Source organism: Telmatherina bonti, assembly GCF_933228915.1.
Source record: "Telmatherina bonti genome assembly, chromosome: 2".
Classification (NCBI taxonomy): domain Eukaryota; kingdom Metazoa; phylum Chordata; class Actinopteri; order Atheriniformes; family Telmatherinidae; genus Telmatherina; species Telmatherina bonti.
Window position 1 is genome coordinate 26,750,281 of NC_136620.1, and position 13,611 is coordinate 26,763,891.

At 38.6% G+C, this 13,611-nt stretch overlaps 1 protein-coding gene across 1 annotated transcript in view; it reads right to left on the reverse strand.

Moving 5' to 3' along the window:
• reln (reelin) overlaps window positions 1–8,405 on the reverse strand; it is a gene marked incomplete at its 5' end in the record, with an annotated part of 111,505 nt that extends 103,100 nt beyond the window's left edge. The window contains 1 exon segment of the mRNA XM_079255996.1: window positions 8,159–8,405. Within this exon segment, the coding sequence (XP_079112122.1) occupies window positions 8,159–8,405 (247 nt within the window).
• Window positions 8,406–13,611: the final 5,206 nt, after the last annotated feature.

A 13,611-nucleotide genomic window follows, 5' to 3' on the forward strand; every position in this document is an offset into this window, starting at 1 on the left:
AACCTCATGTAAGACAGTGTTTGGACACTTTTTAAATAAATAGATTATAATGACATGAAGTAGCAACATCTCAGATAATAGTAGATACAATTTTCAAAAGAAAGATGCTTTTTCATCCCATCATTAGCTTACTTTTGATGAAGTCTAATAAATTTTACATGCCGTGAAACTATTTAATAGTATGTGGATAGCCAATAGACCTTTCAATGATGATAGTTTAAGTGTTTAAGGATTCATTTTGTAATCATTTGCCACAAAGAGCTGGATATTGGAGAATGCACTAATCTAAATGCTCTAACAGCTGGTTTGCATTGCATTTCATTTTGACAAGTTTGTATTTAATCTACGAGACATTAACAGCGAGATATGTGGAAACAACTAGGTGCTCTATTGAACTGAAAGTTTTTATCTTCTTTCAACAAGATGCGTATCATTAACCTGTGGATCTTTTCCAATAATTTGACGTTTTGTTTTTTTTGGCAAACCTTTAATATTTACATCTACTCTTCTCTGTAAACAAGACTTTGACTTTCCATCCACACTTTTACGTCAGGCACAGTGTGGTAAGAATTTTTCCACTTGCTCCTACAAAACAACTGTGAACAAACATGTTGGTTGATTTTTATATTGTAAATACAGTAAAACTGCTTTTTAATACTTGTCTCATTTCAACAGACATTTTCATATTTCTTTTTTTACTTAAAAATAAAAAAAACTAATTTTCCTATTATTAATAGTAAATCACCTCAGCAGTGTCCTAAAGGTGAGAATTATAGTCAGTGACATAACATTTTCAGGTTTGATAAACAAACTAAAATAATTTCTATTGATGCCTTGCTGTTTTTTTTCCTCAAAGTTTATAAAAAATTTAGCACAATGCGACTCTAAAACCAGAATGCATATCAAACAGTAGTTGCACAGTAACACTTATAATTTAACAGCATGACAAATGAGAAAAACTGTTTTTCCTAATTTCATACAATAAGGTGGTGATCACCCAACATAAACTATAAACCTACACACACTAGAAAGCAGAACAAGGTAAACAGAGGAACTACTGGACAGCAGGGAACCCAGTTCGATACAACACAGTTTGTATCAGCTACAAAGAGGCACTCCAAATCAGGCAAACCCCCAATAGACAAGCACGCACTCAAACAACCTGAAAATACTTATGTCCACTTTTCTGCCCACTCATAAAAGTTACTGAAATCACAGCTCACATTTTGCTTGTTAAGAGCTTTATTGTTGTGGTTGGAAAATCAATCTATTAAGGAGAGCTGAAAAAAGGGAAAGAAAAAATTACACAATATAAAGCTACCATGTTACTGTAGCTTGCTCAGATAAAACTGGCATGTGCACACACCTCTACCTGGCAGAAATCCACTCACTGTCTACATTTTTAGTTCTTTCTCCCACACCTGGCACCATGCTGGCAACCACTACCAGACAAGGGCTGACAATGTGACCAATATCCAATGATAATCTTCATGCTTTGATGTAGTAAATCAGTTTTCCAGAAAAGTTGTGCATCTCATCAACAAGAGTGTGAGATTGTCCACTATTGAGCTGCTTCAACTCACTGATATCTTTTTATTAAAAAAAAAAAAAAGACAAAAGTTGTCAGTACAGATTTGTAAAAGCATCAGTTATAAAGTCATACAGTATGATAAAGATGGCTCAAGCGTGTTAATGAGGAAAAAAATCTTGACACAGGTTTTTAGCTCCTGACAGGAGGAGAGTACAAATCTTGACTTTGTGTTATCATGTCAGATTCAGATGTTACATTGACACAAAGAATCGCAACAGTCCGCTGATCAGGACATTTGTGTTTAGCCAGTGGAACATCTGACCTGTCTCAACATCATGATGGATCACCCACTAAGAGCTAAGTGCCGTGCACATGGCCAGGCGTGCAATGTGACAAAGGAAAGATTCCCAATGAATATCCATTCTCATTTCTCGCCCATCTGCTCCTTGATAGAAAGGAAACTGGCATATCTCTGAGAATACAATGGTTTTTAAATGGTTCATCATTCATTGTCCACAAAGACAGAACCCCCAAACTCACCGAGCAAGCCCATACAAACAGTAATACACTTGACACACTTCTCTCTATTCTCTGGAGCGACCTACTCAGCCTAAGCAGCAGGAGACAGACAGGCAGAGAAACTGGGAAGCTGATGAATGCAAAGGTTTGGACGACTATAAAGTGCTGGTAATGCCTGCATGTTCTTTTCCTCTCACAAGAGAGACATGCTAAACCATATTCCCTTCAATGCTTTCCTCTGTCTTTGCTATGTTTCATGTCTCTCAGCTGCCCTAAACTAGATGTTTCCATGAAAACTAGGACGCTACGCTTCCCGTAATGCAAGTTTTCCTGGCATTTTAAATAGGTAAGTACAAAATGCCACAGTGGGTGAAAAGAGATGCAAGTTGGGCTGAAAAAATAGGTACTCCAAATCTAATCTTCTCAGTAACAGAGCTCCACACAATGCAGGTCTGACAAGTAATGGTCAGAGGTCAGAAGGAAGATACTCAACAGTCTCCTCAGAGGTTGAGTGTGCATCGGGTGATAATGACATCTAAATAGTTGCTTTAGTCTCCGAAAATGGATTTCATTTGGCTTTAAGTCTCATCTTTAGTCTTCACAGTACACAGTCAGTGCAAACTAAAAGGTTTCCACAACATTTTTATTCATCCTGGTATAAAATAATACCTGCCTCTATAGATTGACTTGTTTCTCCACAGACATCTACAAAGCCTGTCTGATGATGTTAATAGAAGGAAAGAAGGAGTTATCCTGTGGACGCACACTATTGAGTCGTAGCCACAGATTAGTAACAGGTGACAGCACAAGATAACTAAGTCGTGGTTATAGATGTCTAATGCGAGGAAATGATACAATGAAGTTGGAACTTGATAAGCATCTTATTAATCCAAGGCCACAACTTAATAATATGTGGACACAGGATAACATCTTGTGGTTACGCATTAGTAATGTGTGGTCAGTTTATTTGGGGGTTTTTTCTGTCACTAGACAGGCTTGGTAGACATAGGTCAACTAAACCCTCACCCCCCACCAAAAGATACATTTTTATGGATAATGGCCTCTTACCTTTACAGACACATTAAATATTTTCTGCTGGTTGACAGGAGAGCTACTGAATTTACAATGTCTTCTTTGATAGATTTTCATGAAATGATTTGTTTGAGGAGGATGAATTTATCTACTAGTTCTCTATAAGACCTCCAATATCCAGTGTCTCCTTGAAAAGTTGTTTCTCTCAAATAATTTGCCCTAGAAATATCAGGGGAACAGTTGCTGCTGTAGAAACCATGGACAGATTAATCCCAATGGCTATTATTGCAATAATGTGGGGCACACTGTCTACCTGTGTATGGATGAACTATCAGTGGCTTGTGTGAATGGCTCTTTCAGTGCTCTGCAATGTCCCCAATAACCCTACATACAAAAACCTACACAATATGCTAATACACATGCTGCTAATAAAAGCACTCACACAGAATGGTTACGTTTACGCTACAGTTAGAGTCCGACCTGGCCATTTAAATGGACCATTATCCTTATCATAGTTTACAGCATGTGAAGCGAATTGAATTTTTAAATGAAGCATGTCAAATTACATATGTTGTGGACTATGAGACAAAATGTTAGATGTTCAACTTTTTCTAAATTCCTTTGTACAAAAATGACTATGTCTATCTTTGCACACAGAACACAGTCTTTTTGTCAAGACATAAATTATTTACAATATGTACTCTGGAATGTGATTGGTTTCTTAAGGTAAAAGATATTACTTTATATGAACATTTAGAGGGTGGTTTTAGTAAGACAATAGTCTCTTTCACTCATTTAGACTATGGTCTTTTCCAGAATGCCAGTCTGTCAGTAATATCATACATAGTATGGTCTATAGTTTTTAACGATTACTCTTTTGTACTGCTGCCCAAGAACAATTCTGAAGGCCTTGGGTTGCAAATAAATCTTTAACCTGATCCATTTTCAATGTCACGTGTTAACACACTGTCACACATTTTCCCCAACTCATAGACGTGCTCCTAAAATGAAGTCCTAACCCTAATATATCTCGTATGTAAGTCACTTTGGATAAAATGACTGTAAAATGACTAAATGACTGTAGACTAGAATAGAATAATATTTGCAGAAAAACAACAAACCAGCCAAATTTAAAGGGGGCAACCCTGCTATGACTAACATGATAAAATTGCTTCAGCTCAAGTAAACATGGTGTATTTACTTTCAAACTGACCAAACAACTGAAAGCACACGATGATGAACACAAAAAATCAACTCCTCAATCCGCTAATTTTCAGGCAGTCTTTGGTTCACAAACAAGTTGCATTCCTTTGCTGCGGCGTAACCCGAATTCGGCAAAAGTCAGATTTTTACCCTTAAATACCCCCTAAATACACCCTAAATCACTAAATAACTATCTAAAAACATGTATTATACATCTTTAATGGAAAAACAGTGCAGGGAGCAACAATAGACATTTCAATTCAAATAAAAAATATACACACAGGTGTCGTTTCATCCTCTGAGTCACATTTTATAAGAGCTTATATGGAACCTTATAACTTTGAAACTTGCTCTATATATATTTTTTTTGTTTACATTCATTTAATGAGCATCATAAAGTCAAAACAATGTAAGTCGAGAACCACATAACCCGAGGACCGCCTGACCCCTTTCCCTCTCTGAACCAAGCTGCAAAAGAGCTGCTGGGAGGAGCTTTAATACAAGGAACACGCAGCACAATATAAAGCCACCCAACTACTGGACACCTGCAACACAAAACACAAGACGAAGGAAAAGAGCCATCCCAGCAACAACTAGGTGTTGGGTGGTTGACTGGCATGAGCATACAGACCAACTCACTAACTCAAACAAAACAGTGCTCGATACAAGCAGGTAGTGGCAAATGTAGATTTCATAACAAGTGCACAATCACTGTTACCGTCCAGGATGAAATCTGCAGAGAAAAATCCAACAAAATCCTAAATATAGTCAGATGTTCATCTGATCTTTGATCATTTGTGCATCAAACATTTGTATTTTCAGGTAACATTGTGCTGACTTTGAGAGGACTCCACATATCCACCCATTTCTCTACCAATCTTTTTAATTTATGCTTTTTACCAAGTAATTAAACTGGTAAAACTATGCATTTTAGCTGGAAGGCCATGTTTGGACTGTTCAGAGGACTTTTTGCCTTCTCCTGTTCTCCCACTGATGTGTCATCATGCCTTTGTAATACTGTTGTTCATCTGTGAAAATGAACATCCAAGAATGAACAGTAAAAATTTCCAAAGCACAGGGACAAGAACCAACAGAAATGACAAACAGTGCTCTACGATTAACAATGTTTAGACATGGGGCTCTGGGTTTTGTATTCTGATGCGGCTTCTTGTAAACATGCAGTTGCTATAGGGAGACCATCTCACATTCCCACAGCAGTGTTATAACAGCTCAGAAACTAAATAAAAACATGTTTTAGCGTTACTCAAATAAAGAGCTGCTTCCTGAGTGTTGTAACAGTGTTCTAAGGGTCCCTGTGATGAGTTAGACAACCGTCACTTTTTGCTTTTGCCTCTCCTCTAAAAGATAGGTAGGCAGTAGAAGGTGCATGAGTGACACTTGTTTTTTATTTGTTTGATATACAGTCTGACCTTAGACTCTGAAAGCAAGCACAAAAATCTCAACATATCCTTTAATTTCTCCTCCGTCTGTTTCCAAGCGGTTCACAGTGTCCACAGTATTTTTATTTCCATTTTGTCCACTGCGACCCTGCCAAATACACCCACCTTCTCAAATATTTCACAGTGAGTAACACAGCCTCTCTTGGTCAATTCAATCTGATAGCTAAACACAGTAAGCTTGTCGACAACATACACACACACACGTACTGCCCACACAGTCTTATCAGTCAAAAGCAACAGAGAAGCAAGAGGCAGTGAGGTCAGGTCAGAAACTCAATTACAGTATGGCCGCACAAAATCTTCTTCCTGCTCCACACCGAACACTGAGGTGATTCTTTAAAATGCGAACATCCTGTTTTTTATTACAGGGTCATTCATCACTTTCCTCTTTCTGACTTTGTTTCTCTCTTTTCAATAGTATTTTTACTTCACGGTCTTGCTTTAGTTTTCTCTTTTACAGCCTTTCAACAACCACACGACAAGATCTCATAGGTTTTTTTTTATCCCCATTTCCACATGCAGCTCTTTCAGTGGTTATATCACACTGTTAAAAGATTAAACCAAATGTAATCCATAAGTAGGGTTCAGAGAGCATATAAAATAATACAGATCAACTTTTTAATAAGTAGGTTATAGAAATGGAAACGGTCATTTGTCAAGAGAGACAATTCATCAAACACTTCCACTTCTGTCACATGACCAATGCAGAAAATGAGTTTTTCCTTCATTTTTTAAGATAATTTTCATTTTTTAAACCTAACTCTGTGCATGCTAGCCCCAAAATATTTAATTCCTGACAAAAGCCTATATGCATAGATGCATATAGTCAGGAAGGCTTGATGGGACAAAGCAAATGTAAAAAAAAAACCCAACTGAAATCACCCAGTTTTCATTTGCTCTAATGGCATTTATCGTCCCATCTCCATCCCATCCCCTTGAACTTGGTCAAAGTCTTAAAGATTTTAACAATGACCGGCTGTCATGTGACAAAACATGAGCCAAAGGAAAAGTGAGCAGCTTGGAAGGCTGTCATTTTTTTGAGTGAGCCCGGCTGCTGGTATCTTATCTCCTCAATCCTCTCATCGTCATTTAAATCTCCCCCTACGCAGTTCGATCCCAGCCGTGGCCTTATTTAAATCTCTCCCTCCTCCCAGTCTACCACATTTCTAATGCTAATTATCTAAACCTCTCTGTGCGTTCTATCCCTCCCATCCGCCATCTAGTTACTCAAATCTCCCCCCGCCTGTTCTCCTTACAAGCCCGGCCCCAGTTAAAAGGTGCTTGACTGAAGGGTTTTTATAGAAATATAGTGCTTCTTCGAGATCACTCTTTTCTTGTTCTGTTTACCTGTTCTTTTCTTTTCCTCTTCTTTCTGTAAACACTTACACAAACTCTACTTCACATGTGCTTTTTGAAATTAAAGGTTTATTTGCATTTATTATACGGCAAAGTAAAATAAAAATCTACCGTTGTCTGTATGAAATTAGGTATTGCAACAGCAAAGGGGTTATGAAATATATCTGTAATGTATTAAAAAATAATGTATATTTGGATAGATATAATCAGTAATGTAATAAGAGTATACATCGCACTTGAAGGACCGCTGCATAGGAATGTGACCTTAGTTGGCCTGTGGTGGCCAATATGGTCACTGTCTCTAGTGTTACAAGAGTGATGAGAGCAAAGGAGCACAGTTTGGCAGGAACAGAGGCGATCTCTTTTCCTGGACCAGGTGTCAATGTGGGAAAGGAGACAACTATCTGAGTTCCCTCTTACTGGCTAATCAATGTTCACTAATTTTGTAGTACTTGTATCAGTGAGGACATGTATTTCTGTGGTGCTCTACTGGTCCATTTGTATGCTCAGCTTTCACACCCATTCAGCTGGAGGGATTGTGCTGCTAGTCCTGTGGAAAAGCCACCTACACATGGATTGGCAGAATCAGAGTCACACTAAACATCCCTTATTATAACTGCATAACTGCTGGTTTCCAACACCGCCCGCTGCACGTTAGAAACAGCAAACATCACAGACACAACTCATGTGAAGCAGAACACCGACATGAATGTGTACAGTTCTTTGTGGACTTTGTTTTATATCTAATGCAAAAAAAAAAAAAAAAAAAAAAAATTCCAGTAAATTTTATTTGTCAAAATTATCTTCAATTTTACGTATTAATTTTTTTTTTTTTTTTTTTTTTAAAAAGGACATTTTAAATGACACAAAATTATTCAGTTTTCCAACTAAGTAAAAATCTGACTAATAAAAGAAAACACTTCTGTTTTTGCATGTTATTCAACATTAATATTATTTGCTTGCTTTACACAATATGTCCCATTCTCATATTCATTTATTCATGCAGCAATAAAAAAAAAAAAGAAAAAAAATGTGGACACAGAGGTGGTGTGCTCACCTTGGTACTCCTGCCCAGGGCTGTAGGTGGAGGGGTTGCCTGTTATCTGGAGGGTCAGTAACACCTCTCCTCCACCTTCTGCCAACCCAGCTCCCTCCAATTCACCATGGTGGGTGCACAGGAAGAAGAATGGGTTGAAACGGGGGTAGAAGCTCGCAGGGGGCGCCCCGAAATCCACACTGCTACTCCCCAGGACTAGGGAAAGCAGAGTATAGCCAAAAACACCCCCAATGGAAGCCCACGCCATGACCATCTGCCCTCACCAAATGGGGGTCTGAGGCAGTGGAGGTAAAGGTGAAGACAGTGATGGGTGGGAGCAAGGAAGGCACAGGTAGCGCTCCAGAGGACAGGTTGTGGAGTCCACAGATGAGTCCAAGTCCAAAAGTGGGTGCGTGAGAGTGTGTACGTCTGTAGCGTGTGAGTGTGTGAGCTTTGCCGTCAGGAAAACTGATCTTCTGCTTCCTCTCCCTGTCCTACCTCCACTCTCGGGGAGTTCAGAGCTTCGCCTGTGTTGTCCTGCTCCGGCGTTTAAATACCTCACCCCCTCCCTCTGTTTCCCTCTCTCCACCCACCCTCCCTCCCTTCCTCTCTCTGTCTCACTTTCGCTCTAACACCAGCTCCACGCGTGTGCTGTATACGCTGTACAAGACGGCCTCCCTCTTCCCTCATCCAGCTCTTTTCTCCTCCCTCTTCTCTGCCAGTCTATCATTCTGCCTTTTCCTTAATCTCATACTCCCCCATTCTTATCTTCTTCTCTTTGCCTTTCCCTAAAACATTGAGTTAGTCCACATTGCACTCATGTAACTGACTCCTGAGACCTTGGCTGTCTTATCTCTGTGCATCTATAAGTTTCTTATCCCTAACCCCTCTGATAGATCTCTTTCACTCTTCTCTCTTTCCTTTGTCTTTTTGCCCATCCACCAGACTGTCTCCTCCTCTCCCACCCACTATCACACCTCCTTTCTCCCTCCCTCTAAAGCTCTCTTCAACTCCCTCTCCTTCCCTTTCTGTGTTGCTTCCACTTGGTCCCCCTTTCCGCTTTCGATCGTCCTTTTTCCAACCCCGTTGCCACTGTCTCTCTTCTCATCTTTATAAGTGCTCTGATTTGTTTTTCTTCTTCTCCGCTGTTGCCTTTTCATGGGTTTTCCATCAGAATACTCTTTTCCACACAATTCTCCAACTTTTTTTCCCCTGACAGAGCGCATGTGCCACCACTGCTCTACATAAATCCCCCACTCCGGTATACACTAGCCATAATGCTGCTTTCTCTCCAGCCAACCCAATGACAGATAAGTATTTGTGTAACACATCCCCATCCAGCTCTTTCCTTTTTCATCCACAGCTCTCTCTACTTATCTATCTCTTGCTCTGTGTAAGTGATACACTTTGCCCCCAAACAACCCCACCTCCGACTAATATTCTTTCTGCAGACCTTGTGCACACAAAAAGGATTTTCAATGGCATCACAAAAAGTAAAGAAATGTTCCCAGTGGCTACATAACTGCAACTGTACAAAGCAACAAAGAAAAATAATATTTAAATAAATTATCACAGCAAAGAGGAGAACTTAGAGAACTTGCTATTAATATTACCAAGCATCTCCTCTGGTGCTTCTCTTTAGCTACCTGCTGGGCTTGTGTGGTTAACTGTTTATTACAGACATAGAAACTCCCAAGCCAGTAAGATGCACACACACATGCACAGCCGCTTCACGTCCAAATAGCCTGACTGACCCACAGCAGGAACACATGGCCAAGCCTGCATGGACAGATGCTTCCACTGCCTAAACCCTGAATCATATGAACAAACATCCACATCCATACGTACATTGTCAAACAAAATTCCCAATGACACATAAAAGCAAAATGTATGTTACCTCTTGTTTACAAACATGCAATCAGACTAAATCCAGTAGCTCTCTCACATTCTTGTTTCTCACTATTGGCAGTAAGAAAAATTTAGACTTGGCACAGACAAGATAATTCACCTTCCAGGGCAGCTGCTGCTCCCAACCACAGCCAGCCTGTTTATCCACATAACAGGCCAGACTTCCAAAAGACCTGGATAAGGGGTAAAGGTAAAATCTAAGCTTCATGTTTCTGATTCTTAGTGTGGTGACAACTCAGTTTTATATGAATTTTTAAATATTTCTCTGAAATGTCAAAAAAAAAAAAAAAATAAAAATAAAAAAAAAAAAAAAAAAAAAAAAGGTAACAGAGTTTTTCAAAAATCACTTAAAGTCTAATAAAAAGTATCAAATACATTTTTGACAGTACAAACGAAAAAAAAAACAAGCTTAATAGTATCTGTTGTCACACATAAAAAACACCATTCTTGCCAATATTAAAGATTTAACTCTTTCTCATTTCATTCTCTACTGACCATATTTTATGCCAGATAAAATCATGTGTTTCAGATTTACTTAATTTTTTTCTCTGTTTTTCATGCAAGTGCTAAACATGAAGCAGTGATTCTCTCCCAAAGCCATCAAAACTCCTGAAGAATAAAGTCATAAGCTCATGGAGAAAGCAATTATTTTCTTGGTATAAGGTCAAAGATAATCCTGTATCCAGACCACAGCTGATTCTGTTCATGGAACTGCCCAAAGCACATCAGATCATTACATGGCTAAACAGAGACAGAAACGGGTGTGTTGCAATGTCATGTACGCGTGTGCCATTTTAAGACTGTCTGTTAAGCATGTGTTCTGAAGCACAAACGTAACGGAAAATCAAGTACACCAAGAAAGTATCTGAACTAACCATAGCCACTTTTCAGAAACCATTTGTGTTCCCCCCAGATGCTTTCAGAGGCCAGTAAGGTAGACCGGCCTGCAGAGACCAAGGAGTGAGGTCTGAGGTTATCAAAGTCCTCCTCTGCTGTTCCTCACACTAAGTCCACAGCAACCCTGCAGCTCTATGATGGCTTAATTAAACATTTTAATTAAACTAAATGCATTAAATCACTGGTGAGATTTCTTAACCAGCTTAAGTTCTTGTGTGCAGCCTTGATAGGCGTTCACTTTAAATATTTAGTTGATTTATTTCCAGCCTTAAACCCACAATGAGACAAATGGAAGTAACTAAACTTTAACATTTAAATTGAAAAGTACACATTTGTTTATAAAACTAAATAATCAATCATCTTCAAGTTAAGTTCATTGATCTAATAAAACCCGCTCTTTGCAAAGGGCTTTTACTCAGATGCAGTTTTTAGACGTCACATGAGAGAAAGACTGAATCTTCAAAGGGTAGAAAAGCTCAAAGTTTCAGAGGATTGAGGTGGGCTTAAGAAGTTATTAAAGCTGCAGTTGAATTCCTTAAAGTCCTAACATATTGATTATAAACATTTGACCAAAAAGAATAAAGAGTTGTGACCAGAAAACCACATAAATGGACTTCTGTGAAGTCCCATAATACATGGCCTCTTTTTGGTTTATATACAAATATGTTTATACCCTGGATGGACAATATTACAAATAATAAGGTGGGTGGCCACTCTTTCAGCAGGATAGTTTACATGACTGGTACACCAAAAACCCACACATCTCATCATTGTTAATTAGCTCCACTTATTTAGACAAAAGCTCTGCACAGAAGCCACTTCATTCATTTCACTCTGACCACTGCTCAAACATAATAACCTTGATGATGCAAAGAAATAAAGTAAAAATTCAGGATCACTAGCAGAAAAAAACTGAACCAATCCTATCTTTCCCTGAATCTAAAATTAATTTGGTTTTACTTCAAACACATCATGCTTAAAATAGGTTTTCAAAACATGTGTATACCTAATAAATGAAATCCATTAAACCCTTTCCCATTGCCAGTAATTTTTGTTTACCCCCAATGCCTGAGGGCTACAATTACCAGTCCAGTATACCTCTGCCTCCCTGGGGACAGGCATGTTAGTACTACAACATGAAGGAATGGGGTTATGCTGTATACTGCAGGCACTGTTGAACTACAGCTTTAATCATGACTTGGATAATTAGATGTTTAGGATGTTTTACTACATTGCTTTCTTCTGTATGTACTGCAGATGTCAGCCACACAGCTGAACAAAGTATTCTATTCTATTCTACTCTATTCAGCAGAGGCTTTTATTCAAAGTGACTTACATCTGAGAGTGAGAGCAAAACAAGCAAAAAAATCTAACAGTACAGGACATCATAGATCGGTGCTTGTCAGACTGCTGCAAGTCCAGTTGGACGCAGGTGTTGCCAGATAGTCGTGCAAGCAAAGATTTTTTTTTTCAGTTGTTTTCATTCTTAGTTGTTTATTTTTGTTCCCTTCCCTTCCCGCAATGGTCAATTTGTTAAAATATCAAAAATAAATTTCATAATGTTCATTGAACAGGTCTAAGTTATCCAACTTTTCTGATGAATAGCAGAGTTAAACTAAGTGCAGAAGTGCTCCTTGAAGAGCTGTGTCTTCAGCTTGCTCTTAAAAGTAGATTAGGACTCTGCAGAGCAAACAGAGTTTGGCAAGTAGTTCCACCACCGAGAAACAACAGAGGAAAAGTGTGTTACCGGTCGTAGTTGTGGTAACGCTAGGCATCTTTCACTACTACAGCATAATTTTGGACAGGGAGTTTAGCTCTGAAGCCAGGAATGAAGATATAAAAGTAACTGTTTGAGTTATTGTTTTGTAAGTCAGAAGCAAAGCTTTGAATTTGATGCTCGTTGCAACTGGAAGCCTGTTAAGTATGACTGTGAGATCTTTCGATGACAGGTCAAAGTTGATCAAGTTGTTGTTGCTTTCTGTTTCAGAATCTGTGTTCTGTACAGAAAATATAAGCTGAGCTTAATGATGAAGCCCTGATCATAACATGCCTGGTGCACTGTGTCTCATTAAGATCATGCCAAATTGGTACCAATACCAAGACAGACCCATTACCAACTTGCACTTTTATCAATTAATTTAATTATTATTTTCTGAGCTTTCATCTGGTAATGCCATTTTGACAGATTCCACTTCACCTCTTTGGAGATCGGTCAACAATAGCAACAGGTACTTTGAAAACTTTGTTCACTATATGATAAGATAAAATAAACTTTATTTGTATAGTGCTTTTCATAGACACAAGATCACAAAGTGCTTCACAACAATAAAGACATAGAAAACGTTCAACGTTAGGAAACAAATGCCACAGCATAAACACACAACAGTGTTGTCTACCGAGTCTATTTGGAGCTGAAATGCTTGCCTGAACAAATAAGTTTTTAAGAATTAATAGTTTTTAGTATTAATAGGGCTGCCATGTACTCGAAACTGGAATATGGTGCAGAGCTCTGAACCCTGTTGAAGCAATTTCCAGCTCATTATGCAAAAACTGACCAATAGCTGAGCTGAATTTTTTCAGTGTCCAATCCACATTTGGTATGAAGGGCTTTCAGCCAATCACAAAAAAGGGAAAGGTTGAACTAAACTGCTGTGAAGAAGCTAAAGATA